The sequence below is a fragment of the Arvicola amphibius genome, chromosome 12 (assembly GCF_903992535.2).
Source record: "Arvicola amphibius chromosome 12, mArvAmp1.2, whole genome shotgun sequence".
Classification (NCBI taxonomy): Eukaryota; Metazoa; Chordata; class Mammalia; order Rodentia; family Cricetidae; genus Arvicola; species Arvicola amphibius.
In genome coordinates, this window is record NC_052058.2 from 62,638,265 (window position 1) to 62,659,254 (window position 20,990).

Genomic DNA, 20,990 nt, shown 5'->3' on the forward strand with positions numbered 1-20,990 from the left:
CAGCAAAGGGGGTCAAATATAACCGCAAAATGACTACTTTCTGTGTTACAGTCCCTGATATCACACCGAAACTATTGTAACCCCCTTTAAGGACTTATTGTTAAGAAACACATTGCCTATAATTAGGCGAGATGTTTAGAGAGACGTGTCTAGAGCCATCCATTCACTGTGGTAAGCATTGTTCTGGAGGGCACAGTGCTCAGGGCTTATCAAGGACTGTGACCAAATGTAGATGAAGACACTGGAGTTGACATCAAAGAAACTCTCCTGGAAAGCGATGATATCTATACTAACTCTAAAAGAAAACCCCAAAAACCTTATCTTTCTATCTATTTATTTATTACTTAATAGTATTTGTGTATAGTGTGTGTGTGTGTGTGTGTGTGTGTGTGTGCTCATGCTCTCACGTGTGTGTGGTGGATGTGCATATTCCATGGGACACCAAAGGACAACTTGTGTGAATCGGGTCATGTAGGGTCTGGGGACTGAATTCAAGTCACTAGGATTGGCACCAAGTGACCCATCCTTCCAGTCTTACACTAATTTTTGACAAACGACCAGTTAGAAGAAAAATCTCACCGAACGCCATCTATCTAGACATAGGACACATATGCTCAGTTTTATTGAATCAGGAGTGAACAGAGCATAGGAACTGAGCCGTAGGATGGGATATAGAAGGGATAAGGACCAGGGAAGATGCTAAACAGGTAGCTTGGGCTCAGATACTGCAAGGCCCTGACGTTTTAAGTCATTTAACTTTGTTCCAACACTATCAGAAATATTTGAAGAATAAAAAATGAGTTGATTATATCTCCACAAAGGAAATCAAAGAGCATAGGCAAAAACTGGAAATGGGCCAGTGACAAACTTGTGGAAGTAGGTATGAGTGTGAAACAGTAGAGTGGATGGCTGGGGGTAGAAATTCTAGATTTGCTCAGAATGTAGATCTTACTGGATTTGGTGACTGGACGTGGAACTGAAAAAGAAGGAAAGAGTTTAGGATCATTCTCTTCTCGGGCTTGGAATTAGATGTTCACAAGCGTGATTGTGGGGTGGGTCTTTGTGAGAGTAAGTATTTTGTTCATAGCCTCAGTGAGGTTTCAGATCCTTGTGGCGAGGAAGAGGTGGTGTGGAACAGCTCTGTCCATAGCTGCAGGAGCGTAGGGTGGTCCAGTCACATGGTCTGGACTAGGAAAGCAGAGAGCAGGCTAGCACCAAAGCTGGCATATCCTTCAAAGACCTTTCCTTACTGACCTACTTCTGCCAGCCAGACCCCATCTCCTAAAGATCCCAAAGAGTTCCACAAGCTGGGGACTGAGTGTTCAACACATGAGCCCACTGGGGATAATTTAAATCATACCAGGGTTTAGTGGTAATGAGTGTCTCTGAGCGGTACAGCTAGTAACGACACGAGTTCTCAGCGGCTTTCCAGTGGAATTTATAAACAGCTACGTTAGCATGGGGCTATTAATTCACAAATCCACTCTGGTCTTAGCCATACTAAATGGCCCTGTATCCTCTGCAAGCTATTTCCTCCACCTTATTCTACTGTGTTTCAAGCTTTTATAAATGGAGATCTCTAAGCCTCTAACCTTGCTCCTCATCCCTAGGAGATCCCTCCCCTTCTACTCCATTAGGGATGCAGCATAAAGCAGAGGGATATTTCTTCTTAAAACCATCTCTGTTCCACCACCTCTTCCCCTCCTCCTCTAGTGCATGGGCATGACACGTGTTCTTCTGTGTCCAACATGTGAAGCCTGAGTCAGGGCTTTGGGCTCATATGATTTACTGAGAGGTTCTTTTTACCACACAGCAGTGAAGGCAACAGGATAAGCCATGGCAGGGGCCCAAGCAAGGATGCAGTTTCACTTGGGGTCTAACCTCGCCAATCTCTGTGAGTTCAGAAGCATGAGTTGCAACATGGATGGAGCCTAAGTCTGGGGCAAGGAGATCGGCTTTTTGTACCCTTTTGTTAGTGAGTCATTGGCTACAAGCTGCTTCTGGGAGGAGGCAAACATCTCTCGTGTTCCAGTTGCTAGCTGCTTGGCTCGGGGAATTTGACAGACAGCACAACTGTTAGTAATTGGCACTGAGAGCAATTGGGGATAGGGGCTTCTGGATGTGTTGTGCACCAGCCTCACCCACCTGTATGAGGTGGGTCTCGCTTCCTGGCTTCTGTGTCAAATCTTCTCGATTATCTCTGTTCTTTTGTCGTTTTTCATCTCCAGGCTTTCTGGCTTCTTTCTCCCCAGGCAATGCCGTCATGCCTAGGTCTATGGGAGCAACTTTCCATCCTCCCCTCCACACTGGTTTATCTCTCCTTCCCTTCTTCAGCATCTTCTTTCAAGGTCAAGATTCTCATCTGTGCCAGCCACTTCCGTCAGCATGCCCCCACGCCACCCCACTACTCTCTAACCAACTTCAGTCTGGTTTTTGTCTCAACTGTTGTTCCGAAATTACTTATGTCAAAGCTACCAATCTTCTCCTTACTTCTACTCCCGATAGACACTTTTCTGTTCTTCTTTTATTTCGACTGCCAGGAACATTTGGAATAATCTTCTTCCTCAACACTGAAGAAGCCAACACTGCTGGATATCTCCCTGACTCCTCTTTTCTCAGCCTCAGGCCTCTCTGCCAGCTTCTCCTGACTCTTGAAAATTCACTGTTCCCCAGCAATCAACATGAGTCTCTTCTGTTCATCCCATGTACCTTCCTTTCAGCCAGACTGGGCTCTTTTACGTTATTGAAAAGATTTCCCCTCTGCATTTCATAATGCATAATTCAAAGGTTGAAAACAGAAACAGAAAAATTATCATTGCTTTTTTATTGATTTTAGAATTACATGATTCAGAGAATTTTTTTAGGTTGATCTCTCTCTCCTCTCTGTCTCACTCTGCTTCAATCTCTGCCTCTCCTATTTCCCTAAACATAGGCTGTACTGAGCCATTAGGAAGGCAATGTTGACTACCTCATTCATTTCATACCTTTCATTATAATTTAAATTTTAATGTTCTCTAAATTCAGGAATATTTCAGGGATTCAGAACTATGTATATATTTCTCTAATACATATTTCTAATTTGGTCATCTCAGGGTCCTCAAACTGTCTCTAAATATGGAAGATCTGTGTGACAGAACTATTCCAATATAAACTTAGGGAGAAATGTTGTTAACCAAGTCTCACTGTGTAGTCGGGGCTGGCCATGACCTTGGATGTTCCTGACTCAGCTTCCTGGGCACTGGCATGCAGTGCCACCACATCCATCTTAAGGAATCATTATAAATCTCACTCTCTTACTCTGCCTCATCTAATCAGTTACCAGTTCCCTTTGGTTCTGTTTTATAAATACACCTCAAAACCAATCTAACCTTCTTGTCATCTACACTGCTTCACGTTTTGCATCTCTGAACTCATTCTCTACATTTTTCTCAAGGGTGGTCTCTCTATAAAGCAATCTCAATTCTGTTCTATGATCATTGGTGTTTTGTCTGCATATATGTCTATGCGAGGGTGTTAGAGCCTCAGAGCTGGAGTTACAGAGAGGTATGAGCTGCCATGTGGGTGCTGGGAATTGAATCCAGGTCCTCTGTAAAAGCAGCCAGTGCTCTTAAGCACTGAGCCAGCTCTCCAGCCCCCTGAAGCAATAAACATTGTAACATGACATGCAAGACTTCCATGACCTGAGGGCTGTCAGTCATTTTAGCATCACCCTTTCCAGTTCCTCACAGCTCTTATCAGCTAATTCCTCTCCATGCCAGGTCTTCAGACAATGGCTACCTCTCTTTCCTTGGCACTTACTACTGTAAGACACTCCTTTTTATTTGCTAGGTCTCCATGTAGATGTCAATTTCATGAAAACATTGCTAATTCCCCATATCCTATTTAGATGTTCCTGCTTTTGGCTTCCTACGGCATTGGTTATTTTTCCTAGTGGAGTGCCTGCTAAACCCTCTTTCTTATTGGCTCTGTTGTCAGGGCCCAAGTTCTATGAAGGCAGACATGCTGGCTGGGTTGTTCAGCATTGGATCTCAGCTAGTGAGCATAATGCCTCATATGCCATCGTTCAATAAATTCTTTCTGAATTAAGTGTGCTGCTTGATTTATAAAGTTAATGTGTAAATTGGTTTTGGTTATTGGTTTTCTTACAGAGCTTGTTTGTTTCTGTTGTTTCAGTAGAAATGGAAGCTGAGAGTTTAATTTGACATATTCGTATTTTTAAAAACATCTGACTTCCAGGAAGTGTATACGTGTCTGTGCGTAAGGGCATGTATGATGTGCTTATAGAATAATGGTTTGCTAGAAAATAGGATTTGAAGAAACACTTTTCAGATGCTCTACAGAGAGGAATGAGCTTCAGGAGGAGAAGAAAACGACACTGAGCATATCTACAACAACAAGTGATTGCATGGGTTTTCATCATTAGCTGGAGTGCATTGTCCACGCTCCAGTTACCCACAAGGACTGTTTACCCTGAGGGAAGCTTCATAGTTTTAAATCCAGCATGAGGTCTGTGCAGTTATACTGTCCATTCCTGCCCAGACCCAAAAGTTTATCAGTGCAGAGTGTTTTCACCCTTAGTCACCATAGAAACAGTTGTCCAAGACAGAAATTGGAGGTGTCTTTGCATGTACTTATCCTTTGCTGTCTACCAGAGGGAGCAGGTCCTGCTCTGAAAGTTCAAACTTTTTGAAATTTGACTGAATGCTGTGATTTTTGAGGATATTTTATAGTGGACAATATCTGTGTGCTGGGGAGTGGGAGAAAGGATGAAGCATTCTCCATTTTCATTTGAAGGACATCTATACCATTAGTGCCATCAACTAGTACTTACAAACCATCGGACACTATTGAAAATAATTTTCTAAATTGGTTCATTGAGAAAGGCAGGATGTTTGCCTTCTGAGAGCTCTGTCCAGGTAATAGAAGAAAGAGTATATACACATACAACACATAAATGCCCCAACACATATGTACATATACATGCATGCACCAGTATACACACACACCCCACATACACAAGCATACAATATTTTACTTATTTTTATTGCCTCATTTTATTTGTTTTAGAGAAACTTTTAGAAACTATTCAACATTAAACAAATAAAATACACAAGTGTGCAAAGAATATTCCTTCAAATCTTTCTTTCTATTTTATTTTCTTCTAGAAATATATTATCTACATTAGCATGTATGTGCACTATTATTTAAATGCAACTATATTGTGCAAACAATCTGTGCTGCTAAACAAAATGCCCAGGGCCAGATAATTTATTAAAAGACAATAGAGAAAATTATTTTTTTTCAGTTCTGGTATCTAGAAAGTCCGCTTCCAAACACTGATATTATATTTCTTCTCCAGTGAGAGTCATTAAGCTTCTAAGATGGCATCTAGTTGCTTTATTCTCTGGGGAAAAGGAAACTGCCCCTTGTAGGGTTGTCCCAATATTTGGTACAAGTGGTTATAAATCTATAATTATCCACATTTTCCTTCATTCTTATGCATAGCTCATGAGACATTTATCAAATGCTGTCTTAGTTAGCGTTCCTATAGCTGTGATAAAGCATGGTGACAAGAGTCAGGCCGTGGCGGCACACACCTTTAACCCCAGCCCTCAGGACATAGAGGCAAGTAGATCTCTGCGAGTCTACAGAGCAAGTGCCAATATAGTCAGAGTTTTTACACAGAGAAACTCTGTCTCTAAAAACCAACCAACCAACCAACCAACCAACCAACCAACCAACCATCCAACCAACCAACCATCCAACCAACCAACCAACCAACCAACCATCCAACCAACCAACCATCCATCCAACCAACCAACCAACCAACCAACCAACCAACCAACCAACCAACCAACCATCCAACCAACCAACCAACCATCCATCCAACCAACCAACCAACCAACCAACCAACCAACCATCCAACCAACCAACCAACCAACCAACCAACCAACCAACCAACCAAACAACCAAACAACCAAAAACAAAGCAAAGCAAAGCAAAGCAAAGCAACAACAAAACCCATGGTGACGAAAAGCCACTTGGGCTTACACTTGTTTCCATACCACAGTCTTGTCAGTCAGGGTGGGAACCTGGAGGCAGAAGCTGAAGCAGAAGCCAAGCTGGAGCGCTGTATAATGGCTTACCTTTCATGGTTGCCCAGCCTGCTTTCTTACTGCACTCAAGACCACCAGTCCAGGGGCAGCACTACCCACTGTGAGCTGGGCCCTCTCCGATCAATATTCAATTAAGAAAATGTGGCACAGGATTTCCCACAGGCCAATGTGGTGGTATTTTCTCAGTTGAGATTCCTGCTTCTAATTTATATTGAATTAACCAGCACGATGCCCTCACGGCTTAAGACCTAATAGCTCCCGAAGAATTTGCTTGCTTCGGAAGATCTAACATAATAATCAAAACAAACAAAGCAATGAAAGAAACAGGCAGATTGTTTTCCTGGCTAGCATAGGAATTCATCCCAGGAATCACTTTTCACTTATGTAAGAAAATACACACACACACACACACATACACACACACACATACACACACACATACATACTCACACACATACACACACACACATACACACACACACATACACACACACACACACATACACACACACAGACACATATATAAAATACAATATTATGAAAACCTTTCTCAAAACTGACATTTTCTTCTCTGAATAGTAATATTTACGTCTTTCCTTTTCTGGCTACAGGAAGTTAAAACATTTTGCCGTCTTCCACTCCATCAGCAACAAAGGGTAGTGTTGATTGCAAAGTCATTAAAGTGGGTCTTTTTGGATTTTTGGGAATACTTTTTCATGGTTCAGGAAACTAACTCATTGAAATGTAGATCTTGAACTATTTCTTCAACTAACTAGAATTTCTAGTTTTCTTTAGTCATGTGACCATAGGACCTGAATATGTCTCCTTTGACTTTTCTACCTTGAGAGCAAATTAGCTGAAATATAATCTCTGAGTTAGTCACGATTATAGAAATCAGAAACCACTGTAAGCATTGCAGCAGCAGCAACAACAACAAGGAATTAAATGCAAAAAAAAGACATTGTTGAGAAGCATGTGGTGCTGGAGTTCCGGTTGGGCATCAGGAATATCAGTGCTTCGGGATCTGTGGGAGCTGGTGTATGCTTAGAGGTGCTGCTCAGGACACAGATAGGGAGGGCACCCTGGATATCTGCTAGTACTTGTTCCAAAGACACACTCTCCAGCTGCTGTTGAAAACTCAGAAAGATACTCTTGGTCTCAACAAGTCATGGTGTGTCTACTAGATCCAGGCAGTAAGTGTATTTGTTTTAAAACTTGCATCTCAGGTACTACACTGTTGGTAGAAGATGTCAGAATACTATTGTCCTGAATATTTACAGACAGAGAAATTAAAATAAGGCCTTCAACTCCTGCCTTTCTTCTAGCTCTAACAATGGTCATGGTGATTGGTATTGGTCGAATCTGCACCCCTTTGACACCCCTACATAAAAGTAAAACAGACAAGTACAAAATTTACCACTTATGATCTACAGGACAGTGGGACACACTAAAAGGTATAAACAGAAACTGTACTTTTGTTTCCCAGCCACCCAGACACAGAAAAATCTATATTAATTACAATACTGTTTGACCAACGGCTCAGGCATATTCCTAGCTAGGTCTTTTTCTTTTTCTTTTCTTCCTTCCTTCCTTCCTTCCTTCCTTCTTTCCTTTCTTCCTTTCTTTCTTTCTTTCTTTCTTTCTTTCTTTCTTTCTTTCTTTCTTTCTTTCTTTCTTTCTTTTTCCTTTGGAGCCTGTCATGACATTAACTCTTGAAGACCAGGCTGGCCCTTGAAATCACAGAGATCTGCCTCTCAAGTGCTGGGATTAAAGGCATGCACCACCACCACCTGGCAAGCTCTTATATTCTAAATTAACCCATTTTTATTAATCTGTGGTAAGGTTCTGGCATCTTTCTTCTTTAGCAGCCACATGGTATCTGCCTGACTCTGCCTTTTTTCTCCATGCATTCAGTTTAGTTTCCCCACCTAGCTATATTCTGCCCTGCTATAGACCAAAACAACTTCTTTACTACCCAATGGTTCTAAAACATTCACAGCATACAGAGTGGAAACCCTTATCAAGACGGAGGTTGGAGAAGACAAGCGCAAGCTGATTCATAACATGTGCCACCCTCTATCATACTTTAATGACATCCCACTCTCCAAGCAAGGTTTACTTCATCCTTTATTCCTGCTTGTAATTGTGTGTGCATACTTAGTATGGTGCCAATTACTGTGCATTTTAGGGATTTGTTTACATTATTGTCATAGTATAGCAAGCTTCTTGAAAGTATAATATATATTTTACATATTATATTATAATGTATTATATATTTCATCATCAGGACCTGACATAGTGAGTGACTCACAGATAATAATAAAAAATTAAGATTAGAAGAGAGCATACTTTATAGCAAGAGATATTTGCATTTAAGTTTTTTCTTCCAAATGTGTAGTTTTGGGGTAACATTAAATTTCCATAAGCCTTATTTTAATATATTTCTTATCTGTAAAGTGAAATGATTGTGCTAACCTCATAAAGTCACTGTGAGCTTTACATGGGAAATTATGTAGAGAGTATATTACATTTACGTGGGACAAAATTAATTGTGATTATTGTTAGTTTAAAGCAAATAAATGAACATTAGATTAATGGATTGTTGAATATACTTTAATGATTATTTACATTGGTAACAAAGCATACTTTCAAGAGTTCGGGACTTTTATGGTTTTGCTTTCTCATTATATTTTTTTGCATTTTAATTAATATTCTGAGAAATAAAAATTTTAAAATTTGTCACACTACATTTTTTCATGTTCATCCTAGTACCTGGCTTTATTTTTGATCTTATTTTTGTATAGTTTTATGAGCTCGTTCTTTCCAAAGTCTACACGTATTCTTATTAGATTAGGTCAGTAGTTTCCGTCTAACACTTGACTCTTTTTCTCTTTTGATATTTTAATCTACTTTCCAGCTTTGTTGGGATGATCTAAGACTAAATTGATTTTTAAGATTTACCCTTCCACTTACAAAGAGCTACTTTCTCCTGGAGAGTTCTCAGCTCTGCAGTCATCCCTTCTCTTTGGAAATGTACTAGAAATCTAGTCTATCGTTAGCAGTCTTGGCTATTGTAAACATTGTCAGTTTCTTCTATCAGAGAATTGCAATCGTCCCATGTTACCAGGTATTTTTATTTAGGAGAAAAACAGACAATCACGTTATTACACTACTTTATTGTTTCTTAAATTTTAAAGTATTTTTATTATTCATTTGAGAATTTCGTGCAAGTATGCAATTATTATTTTTATTTTTGTTTCATATCTTACATCCTGACAGAAGTTTCCCCTTCTTTCTCTCCTCCCAGCCTCCCCCCCAACCCAACCACCTCCTTTCTCCCCCAAATCCACTCCTCTTTCCTTTTCCTTCAGAAAGGGACAGGCCTCCCAGGCATATCAATCCAAACATGACATATTAAGATGCAAATGTATTTTGATCATATATACACCCCATTCTTCCCCCAACTTTTCCTCAGTCCATCCCAAACCTCTCAACCTCCTAACCTGTAACTCTATGTTCTTTTTCTTTTTTTCTTTATAACATGCTTGCTCCAAATTGTGCTGCCTATGTAAGCATGGGTTTGGGGTTGTTCACTGAAGCAGGGAGATCTACAAGGGAAGGCATTTCTAAAGAAACACAGCATTCTCCTAGCAACCATCTCACCTAGGGATGGGTCTTCGGAGCCTTCTTTCCTTCAAGCTGGAGAGTTTATTGGCTCATCTCATGTCTCATGATGGTCTTATGTGGGCAACCACAGCTGCTGTGAGTTCGTGGTTGCCGTGTTCCTGTCAGAAGACATAGTTTTACACTGTTCCTTCCTGACTTCTAAAATTTACCGTATTTTTGCCCACTACTCTTTAATATATTCTCTGTGCCCTTGGAGGTTGGGAAGGAATGTGACTGTGATATTATGTGGTGTCTTATCAACAAATTATTGCAGCAACCAAAACCAATGATAACAATCTGTAATTCTTTGAGGGTCTCTGGGACACCCATACCAACAGCTGGAGGAAGGGTATGTCACCCTTGGTATTGGGCTTTTTATTTGGCACCTATGGCTTCTAAGAGTATATTTCTTGTAAGCATGATTGGCTGGTCAGGAATCCACCTGTTTCTGCCTGTTGAGTACCAGGATTACAAGCACAAACCATATTACCAGCTTTATTTTATATGGGTTCTTGAAACTGAACACAGGTCCCTATGATTTGAGGCAAGCATTTTACTGATTGGGCAACTTCCCAGACCTCAGTGCTGCTTTAATTTTTATTTCCCTGCTTGTTAAATATGTTGAGTAGTTTTGTTTATTGGCTCTTTTTTACTTTAATATTTGAGAGTTACCTGTTCCGTTTGCTATTGCAGATCACATCTATGAGCTCACTATCAAGTGTGAAAATGCGGATTGTCTGTGGATGCCCCTTCTATGTGCATAGGTACAGACTGTCTGTCTCTATGAAGTCATTAGCATAGCCACAGGGACAGCCTGTCTCTAAATGATTATTGCTATGTACCTAGACATCAGTGAGGTAATTCACATGCACACAGGGACAGATTGTCTCTATGAGGTTACTCCAGTGTTAATAGGCATAGACTGTCTTTGTGCAGTCACTTACATGTGTATAGATACAGTCTGTCTATGTGGCAGGGTTTCATTTGCGTATAGGTACAGACTGCCACTTCTTTGCAGATCCTGTATGTATAAAACTGAAGACTTTATAGTCATTAACGTGTACTAGCACATATTGTCTCATGAATGTGCAGGTTCTAATTGTCCCTAATGTCAATCAAATGTCCACAGAAAAAAATAGCCTGTCTCTGCGTGGTGACTTGCATATTCACAAGTGCAGAGTTTCTCCAAAAGGTTACTTATGTGTGCACAAGTGTAGATACTCTATGAATGGGTAGTAACTGAATGGCAGTCTCTCACATGTGCACAGAACCAGAATCCTCCATGATGTTTCCCATGTGTTGCATTAGTTACTTTTTTCATTTCTGTGATCAAATGCCCAACAAGAAGCAATTTAAGAAAGAGCTTACTTTTATTTATAGTTCCAGCAGGAAGGCATGGCAGAAGGAACAAGAGCCTGACAGTCATAATGCATTGGTAATCTGCAAGCAGGGAGTGAGCAAGAAGCAGGGTTGAGCTATAAACTTGAATTCCTGTCCCCAGTCCTCTAAGTCTTACAAGACTCCACTTCTTAAAGGTTCTACAACTTCCCCGACAGTGCCTCAAACACGTGCCCCTATGGGGGCATTTCACATCCAAGCCACATCATTTGTGCATAGATGTAGAGATTTCTCTATTTGGTTACTGTGTGTGTGAAAATTCAGACTGTCTCTGCACGGCATTCTTGCACATATGAGCAGATACAGACTATCTATGTAGTTATTCATGTGTGCACAGGTACACACTACCTGTGTGGTCACTTGAGTATGTATGAATTCAGATTGTCTTCCAAGGAGAGCAGATGGTTTGCGTTGATCTTTGGGGGTTTGCCTTACAACCGCAGGGTGTGTAGTTTATGGTCTGGGCAGCGAGTATTACAACTAAAGATGACTTCCACCTCTAGGGACTGGCAAAGGATGTCAGTAACTGTCCTGGTATGTTTAAGCACTTGCCAGTGCTTACCCGTTTTCTGGGAGCTACTAAGACTCACTTGGGGCTGTGGGTCAAAGCTTTCCACTGTGTGGAACGTGTCGTTCTGACTCAGGGTTTTCCACTTCTAGTTAGAGGTGTTCTTCATGGAATCAGATGGCAGTTCCATAACTTTTGCCATGGCTTCTCAGATTGTGACCTGAAGGGAATAATCTTCTCCTCTAGCGCTTCCTTGATGCTGGCTGGGCAGCAGTCTTTTAAAAATGGTTTGTTATGCCTGTTGGTGTTGGTTACTGAGGAAAGATGAGCCTTTCCTAGTACCTATATGGCAAGTGACCTAAGATTCTTGTCTTGTGGAATGCCAGATTCTACCAGGGATACACCCTACACTGGTCACTAGTTGTGTGTGTGTGTGTGTGTGTGTGTGTGTGTGTGTGTCTGTCTGTCTGTCTGTTTGTTAGCCTATTTTCTTTTTTGCATTTCCTTTGGTCTCTGCCTGCCCCATACCAGCACATGACACACTGCTTTCATTCACACTTGTGTGTGTGTTTTTCCAATCTCTAAATTATTGGATATTGAGAGTAGGGTACGAATTTAAATCACTCTTAAGCCAGATTACCCATGTCTTTTGTATGTAACCAAAAATACAACCTTTTGGCAAATCCACACACAGAGAAAAACCATCCTTAGATTTGCTAGATGTTCCACTAGTTCAGACACATTTATTTCTTTTGTGCTATTAAAGGGTTACATTCCACATTGGTATGCTGCTTCCAAGATGTCTGTGGGTAAACTAAGGCTAGATGCCCAATTGCTAGAGGAATGCATTGCTATGACCTTGGGAGGAAATGTATGAGCAGCTAAACAGAAAATGTGGGAATCATCCTGACACTGGTGGTGCTTGAAAGCTTAAGAGTATAGGGTTTCCAAAGATAACAGGGAGAGTGTGTGAAGTATGGGCAGAATAATTGGGAAGGGTTAGGAGCAGGAAGAGAAAACCACCATTGTAGTATGAGGAAAGTGGCCTTTTGTTTCATCCCCACCGCCCAGTTAGTTTACACCTGAAATAATCACACAGAAATTGTATTCATTTAAACACTGCCTGGCCCATTATCTCTAACCTCTTATTGGCTAACTCTCATATCTTGCTTAACCCATTTCTAGTAAATCTGTGTATCACCACGTGATTGTGGCTTACTGGAAAGATTTTAACCTACATCCATCTCAGGCAGGAGATTCATGGCTTCTGCCTGTCTGTCCTTCTTCCCAGCATTCAGTTGTGTTTACCCCGCCTACCTAAGTGCTGTCCTATCAAAAGGCCAAGGAAGTTTCTTTATTCAACCAATGAAAGCAACACATAGAAGAGTCTCCTACACCACATGATGGAGACAGAAAGGGGATTGGTCAGAAAACAGGAGGAGGGAGAAGAAAATACATTGCTATCAAGTAAAGGAAGTATGGGGCTTAAAGAAGAAGCAGCAATACAAAAATGCAACAAGGGCTTCTAATACCACAGTGGCTGGATTTTTTTTCATTGTTGTAGGGGTGAAATAAAGATGCCATTGACAACTTTAAATAAAACAGTTCTGATAATGTGATATAAATGAAAGCCAGTTATAATTGGATAGAGGGTACATGGGTGAATGGAAGATGAATAAATACTTTTCTTAGGAAATTTGAATTGGAAAGGAAGAAGGCAAAAGGAAGGGTGTTAGTTACAGTTGTTGGAGGAGAAGGCCACTCATTGGTTCCTGACCACTTAGCCCCAAAATAACCACACAGATTCTGTATTAATTAAATCACTGCTTGGTCCATTAGCTCTAGCTTCTTATTGACTAACTCTTACATCTTAACTTTAACCCATTTCTAGTAATCTGAGTATTGCCAAGTGGCTGTAGCTTACTGGGTAAAATTCCATCCTGCTCCAGTGGGGCTACATGGCTTCTCTCTGACTCTGCCTCCTTTCTCCCAGCATTTACTTTAGTTTTCCCCACCTAGCTCTGTTCCCCTATAGCTCTGCTATAGGCCAAAAGCAGTTCCTTTATTAACCAATTATATTCACAGCATACCGAGGGGAATCCCACATCATATAGTTTACTCAGAAAGCCTCATCCTGTGGGCTCCAAGTGATTCAACATCAGTGAGGCAGAAAATGAGTTTAAGTGTGGTTGTGGGTGCATGTGGGTATGATGGAGTTCATGAGTGGCCTCCATTCTATTATCAAAGGAAAAGGTATGATCAACTACTAAGTCTATTGAATAAAATATTGGCTATATTAGGACAAGGTAGAGTATTGAAAATTATGAATACTCCTAGAGAGGGGACATTTATAAACAAATGAAAGTATAGAGAGGTGAATGATCTAGATGAGGCCAACATTTTTTTTAAAGTTAATCTAAAAAAGGAGGTAATGGATAAGGATAGCCAAAGGAGAATGGAGCATATGCCATGAGGGGAGGGGAAGTCAAGAATTAAACCTTATTTTCTGTGGATGTTTCATATAAATGTTGACATTCCCTAACATGAAGAAGAGCGGAGATGAAGGGAAGACTGATCCAGATGCTGTCCCCACCCCCTGATTGTAGAGTAGCAGGAGATGAGGTCATGAACAAATGAGAAAAAGATGTGGTTGGCATGATGGGTACCTAAGAACGAGCAAACCTTTACAGGACAGAAAGCTCACTGCAATTGTGCTAGTTTGCTGGGGACATGCTAGTTGATACTTCAAGGGCCTAAACGTCCCAGGAGAAGACTGAATGACCGGAAGGTTTAGACTTATCTACATCCCCAAATCCAAGATTTGCACATGTTATTTCTCAAGAGGATTGTCTGAGAGTCCTTGGGACATTTGTGTTTTATTCCCAGATGGAGACTTTCTTCCATCCTATGTACAGTCCTCCTCTTCCAGAGAGGTTCACGTTGACTGTGGGAAGAGAGGCTGTGAGTTCCACAGTGAACAGTTGTCTGCTGTATCTTCATATTTTGCTTCTTGATATGTCCGTTTCTCACAATGTATGTAGCCCAAGCAGGCCTCAAACTTGAGATTCTCCTGCTTCTGCTTCTCAAGAGCTGGGATTATTGGCTTGCACTACCTCACCTGTGAGATGTCTTTATCTAGAGCATGGAGAATGTAGGTAAAGGTAGATTCTGGCAGAAACCAAGCAAGTAAATGTAGTTCGTCTTTTTTTAAACACACAGTTCAGATTGATTTATGAACCTTTTGTATTTTCTTGTAATTACATCATTTTATCTTCTTTCAAATATTAAATTCATTTAGCTCCTTAAAATATATTTAATTATGGTATAATTGTATAACTGTATAATTTTCCTACTTCCCTTCCCTCTTTCCTAACACTACGATTTATCCCCCCTTTCAAATTCATGGCCTCTTTATCTTTAATTTTTGATATGTAAATGATATATATATGTACACGTATATATTCCTAATATATATGTTACTATAATATATATTTCTAAATATATAAATAGAATTTGCTCAGTCTGTACAATATTACTTGTAGGTAAATGATTTCAGGGCTGACTATTTGGTATCAGATAGCCAGTGTATGTGTGTGGGATCTTCCCTGGGAAAGACTATTTCTCTGGTTTCAGCATTCTGTTGATGCCTCTAGTTCTTTGTCTAGGCTTGGAGCCCCATGAGATTTCCTCCTTCCATGTTAGTCTATTGGTATCATCCTTATTTAGTTTTTGTTGAAGCAGCCATGTTGATATCTCTATGTGGCTGTTGCTTCTCTCATATTTCTAGACACAATCTCAAAACCATTTTCCTGTGCCTCTGTGTCTTACAATCTTTCAGCCTCCTCTTTTGCTATGATCCCCAAGCTTTAAGTGCAGGGGTTGTGGGCTGGGTACCACATGATCACTTTCTCTCTGCATTTTGGTTACTTGTGGTTTTCTGTAATGGTCTGCATCTGTTGCAAAAAGAAGATTCTTTGATGAAGTGTGAGACCTATATTTATCTGTGGGTGTAAGAAGAAATATTTAAAATGTAGCTAGGAATTGTGCTGGTTTAGTAAAGTGGTTGTTGTAGGTTTTCCTCCAAGAACCCTGACCATTAGCCCCAGGGAGTTGTCTAGGTTTCTTGTACCAGGCAAAATTTACTCTTCTTGAGTGAGCCTTAAGTCCAGAGAGCTGTTGGTTACCACCAAGGCACTCACGCCACTATTGCACTCTTAGGGATATTGTGATGTGTTGGTCATTTTTGCAGTTCATAAGCATATAACTGGGTAAAAACATTGGTCTTCTTCCTTTGACGTTTCTTCCTTCTTCCTTTGCATGGCACCTTCTAGTACTGTGAGGTTGGTCCTTACAAAGTAGGCTTTTAGGTCACATTCAGCCTTCAACCTCTTGGAGGCAACCAAAGACAATAGTTGATAATGTTGTGGGAGCCTCTTGGATAACCCTGACCACCAATATCATTTATCTCTTAGTAAATAATTTCTGTAGTAAGAAGTTCAGCTTTGAATTTATGAACTACATCCAGTGATAGAGCCTTAAATCTGAGCCAAGTCCTGGGCACATTAGTTAGTCCAGAAGCTAAGACATTTATCTTTGTTAGCGCTGAGTAACCTTTAAATTATTGAACATGGTATAGAAAACAAGCATCATACATAAGAAACAGGCACACTGACTTCCACACTTTGACTCTCTTTGGTTTAGATGTAGATCAGGACAACAGTCTTTCCCAGCAATGTAAGTGTTTCTCTTATCAGTTCAATTATGGGCTGTTTCCAAATGTTTCTAGATTTTAAAGAATTTATCATCCCTTAGACTTATTGACTTCTATCTATATTTCTGTGGAGTGTGGGAATCTGAGTTACCACACCCCATTTGCCGTTAGCATGACATCAACATTCTCATTTGGAAGAGTAATTTATGAGTGGGAAAAAATTAGGCAAGGAAGAAAGGGAGATGAGTACAACCAACCCTTGATGCTGCTGCTGGAGGGGAAAGAGGCCTTTTGGAGGATGCTCAGGAGAAATGAATAGAACTGTTGGGTTGTGCTAGGACAGATGGGTGGTGGCCAAGACTGGCAAATGGAAGACAGAGAAGCCAGTAACACACAGATAGCTCAAGGAATTCATGCCAGGAATAGGGGAATTTAGGCAAAGTGAATAAGTAAAAAAGAGAGCAAATTGTTCAAGTATCATGTCCCAGTTTTGACTGGAAACCCAAAAGGGGATCAGAGCAAGAGCTTATCCTGGGTACCCTGTTCTTTTTGTAGGTTGTCATTAATCCTACCCTTCCCACTCCTTCTCTAGCTTCTCTTCTTCCACACCCCCCACTTACTGAAACATTTCCACATGAAAGATTTAGATGATGTCATCGTCACCTCAACCATCAGTAAAAACATAATGCAATTATTTTAATAAACAAGAAAAACAAAGGAAATATGACTAAGTCCAGGGAAAACCAGGCAAGAGCCCAAATCATTGCGTCTCCAGGAAAGCAGCTGAAGGAAGATCCCTCTGATCACATCCAACACCACCTCATGGAGCCTGGATGATGTCTTGTAGCTGAAAACTATTTTTCCAAGATACTGCAAGTGAGTAAAAGCACTATTAAAAAAACCCATTCTCCAAAGCATCTTAAGACCTACAGCAAGACCTTTTTTATTTCTTTGCTTTTATTCCTTGTTTTAGTTCTGTTCCAAGAAATACAAAAAATTATCTATTGGGATTTCCATTTTCTGAGTGTTTCTTGCCAGCACATTCTATACATGGGTTAAGTAAATGGTGTGAGGAGTATGGCTGGAAGCATTGCAAACAATAGAAGAGGGGACATGCTGTCCTAATGTGAGTTGGGAGTTTCAAATGCCTATGGGCTTGTCTAGTAGAACAGCAGCCATGAAACATAATCCTAAAGGAAATTCAAAACCTATGTCTGCCTGGCTTTAGCTGTGAAAGATTAGCTTTAGCTCTTTCTCTTTGGGGGATGGCACAACATGACCATTGTAGAAAGTTTAAGGACTACTGAGTTCTGGCTTAGCTTCTCCTCCTTAAATTACATAATTACAACATGCTCATTGTGTATAATATTACTGGTATGTATGTTTTCAGATCTGACCATTTGGTATTGGATTGGTGTGCTCTTCCCCAAAGAAGACTATTTCTCTTGCTCTCAGCCATCCTAAGTTAATTGTAGTTCTTTATATATGGTGAGGCCTAGTGGGTTTCTGCCTACCCTACCCTCATTCCTGACCCCTGTCCATGTTAACATGTCTATTCATGTCATCCTTGTTCCGGTCATGTTTAATCAGCCATATTGATAAGTCTTTATGTGTGTAGCTTCTCTGACACTTCTAGGAGACACACTATCACAATAATTCCCTTTGCCTCTGCCTCTTAAAGTCTTTCCATTCCTCTCTGTAGTGAGGAGCAGTGGGCTGTGTTCCTGCCGCTTAGCTCCTGGCTGCCTGACTAGCTTATGCCCCTAAATAACAACACACAAACTGTATTCATTTAAACACTGCCTGGCCCATTAGTTTCAGCCTCTTATTAGCTAATTCTCACATCTTGCTTCAACCCATATTTAGTAATGTGTGCAGCACCACAAGGTAGTGGCTTACCGGGAAAGATTCAGCATCTATGACTTGGTGGCTGGCTCCATGGCGTCTGTCCCAGAGAGGAGAGGCATGGCAACTGCCTGAAGCATCTTGCCTCACTCCCAGCATCTTGTTCTGTCTACTAAACCCACCTATGTTCTGACCTATCAGGCAAAGCAGTTTCTTTATTAATTAACCAATGAAGTCATCAGATAGATAGAAGACACACCTACATCACCTCTCTTCTCTAATGTCCCTTGATCCCTAAATGCAGGAGCTGTGATGTACATGCATGCCTTAGAACTGGCCTACGCCGTGCATAAATCTCTGCATTGTGATCACTTGTGGCTTGGAGGATGGTCTCCATTCACTGTAACGAGGAGCTGCTTTGACAAAAATGGTAGCTACACTTATCTATGGGTACAAGGATAAGATTTAGGATGTCATAAGGAGTTTTTATGAGCTAGAACATGGTGGTAATAGATTCTTTTCTAAGATCTATGAACTTACCAGCCCCAGGGAAGCTCGCTAAATTTCCAGTACCAAGGATAATTTCCCTCTGGAAGTCCAATTAGACAGCTGTTGATTGCCACTGATATTTAAGTGACTCTTCTTGTGCCATTTTGTATATCTTGCCATGCTGGTAGTTGCTGCAATGTTGCAGCTTGGTAGGGCTATTTAATTCAGTGACTCTCAACTTGTGTGTCATGTTCCTATGGGGGTTGAATGACCCTTTCACAGGGATCACTCAAGACTACCAGAAAGCATAGATATTATATTACAATTAATAACAGTAACAAAACTGTAATTATGAAGTAGCAACAAAAGTATTTTATGGTTGGGGATCACCTCAGCATGAAGAACTGTATTAACTGTCACAGCATCAGGAAGGTCAAGAACCATTGGTTTAATTACTTCATTTCCTTGGCAGCTTGCATAGTATTCTGGAACCATGGAAGCTAGACCAGAGGGAAGAGGCTTTCAATGCAGATTCAACTTGACTCTTCCAAGTTGTATATAGTAGGTGTGTGGTGCCTTCATCAATAGGGAACTACATTCTACCTCTGAGTAACAACCAAGAGCTACATCAGTCATCTATGATGTTTGGGGAGTCATGTTTTAACAGACCTTCAGTTCTGTGTGCAAGTACATATATAATATTGTTTCGTGATTTGAAGGCAGTGTCTTAGTTAGGGTTTCTATTGCTGTGATGAAATACCATGACCAAAAGCAACTTGGGGAGGAAAGGATTTAGTTTGCCCATACTTCCGTATCACAACTCATCGTCACATGAGCAGGGCAGGAACTCAAAGCAGGGACCAGGAGGCAGGAGCTGATGCAGAAAGCCATGGAGGAGTGCTTGCTCCTCAGGATTCACTCAGCCCACTTATAGAACCCAGATGGTGAGCCCAGAGGTTGCACCACCCACAGTGGCCTGGCACCATTCCCATCTATTACTAATTAAGAAAATGCTCTAACAGTCTTGCCTACAGCTGAATCTTATTGAATCATTTTATTAATTGAGGTTCTTTCTGGTGTTTTTTTTTTTTTTTTTTTTTTTTTTTTGTCAGATTGACATAAAACTGTCCAGTGTGGGCATCAGTTGGATAACCCATTATTATTATAAAGATATAGGAGTAGAGAGGCGGATTTAATTCTATGGATTAAGGGACACAAAAGAGAAATTAATACACACTATCATTTACAGGAGCTTTATGATGCCTTCTATCCTCAAAACTCTTTAACTTTTAGTTCGTAAACTTGTTTCTTTGTCACTTTTTCACTTTTTCTTTTTAAAAAAAAATTCCGGTTGCTATAAACATATGCTGAACCATACAGAACTGAACTTCCTGCCATCAGAGGGACCAGACAGCCTGGAGACACCTATGCAAGGCTCAGAGGTTCGAGGATTTCTTCACCGTCCAGGGCATAACTCTCAAAGCAAAGAACTATCAGCATCAGTGTGTTTATCTTGAAGAAATAATTCCAGCGAAATTGAAGAAATGAGAATGATGTCAACATAGAGGCTTCATGCAGATATTGTGTGTTTTCAAAGCAGTAGGATTTTACTTAAGGGCAAAGGTATCTCAAATGTATACTGGTGTCCTTTCGGAGACTGGAAACCCCATGATAGTAATCAAATCGGTCCCTGGCATCACCTGCCCTTTGGTGTGACGTTCTCTCTTTGCATTTGCTCCCCAGAGCGTACATGAGTGTGAGGGAGCTGAAGGAGGCCTTGCACCTCAACAGCTCTCATTTCCTCAGCGTCTACTTCGCCAGCTCAGTTCGGGAGGAACTGGCAGGTGCTGCCACATGGCCTTGGGACAAAGAAGCCGTCAGTCACTTGGGTAAGTGACATATGAACCATAATGGGTAAAAGAAAGGATATTTGAGAAGGGTTTGTGAAAGTGAGTTGGGGGGGGGGGGCAGAAATACGTAGTCAGTAAATGAACTGCTTTAGGTTGAGAGTGATAGCTGGGTGAGTCTATAAAGGACCGTGAGGGAACCTCCAGCTGGCGACAGATGGGGAAGGTGACTGAGCCCCACATTGGAGCACTGGACTGAGCTCCCAAGGTCCTGATGAGGAGCAGAAGGAGCGAGAACTTGAGGGAGAAAGTCAGGAACGAGAGGGGTGCGTTCACTCATGGAGACAGTGGGACAGAACTAATGGGAGATCACCAACTCCAGTTGGAATGGGACTGATGGATCATGCGAC

General features: G+C 40.9%; 1 protein-coding gene across 1 annotated transcript in view; it reads left to right on the plus strand.

Annotated features, from left to right (window-relative positions):
* The window catches only part of Pappa2 (pappalysin 2), a 245,420-nt gene that overhangs the window by 58,571 nt on the left and 165,859 nt on the right, over positions 1–20,990 (plus strand). Inside the window, exon 3 of the mRNA XM_038350230.1 lies at positions 20,477–20,622. Coding sequence (XP_038206158.1) covers positions 20,477–20,622 — 146 coding nt within the window. The remainder of the gene's footprint in view (positions 1–20,476; positions 20,623–20,990) is intronic.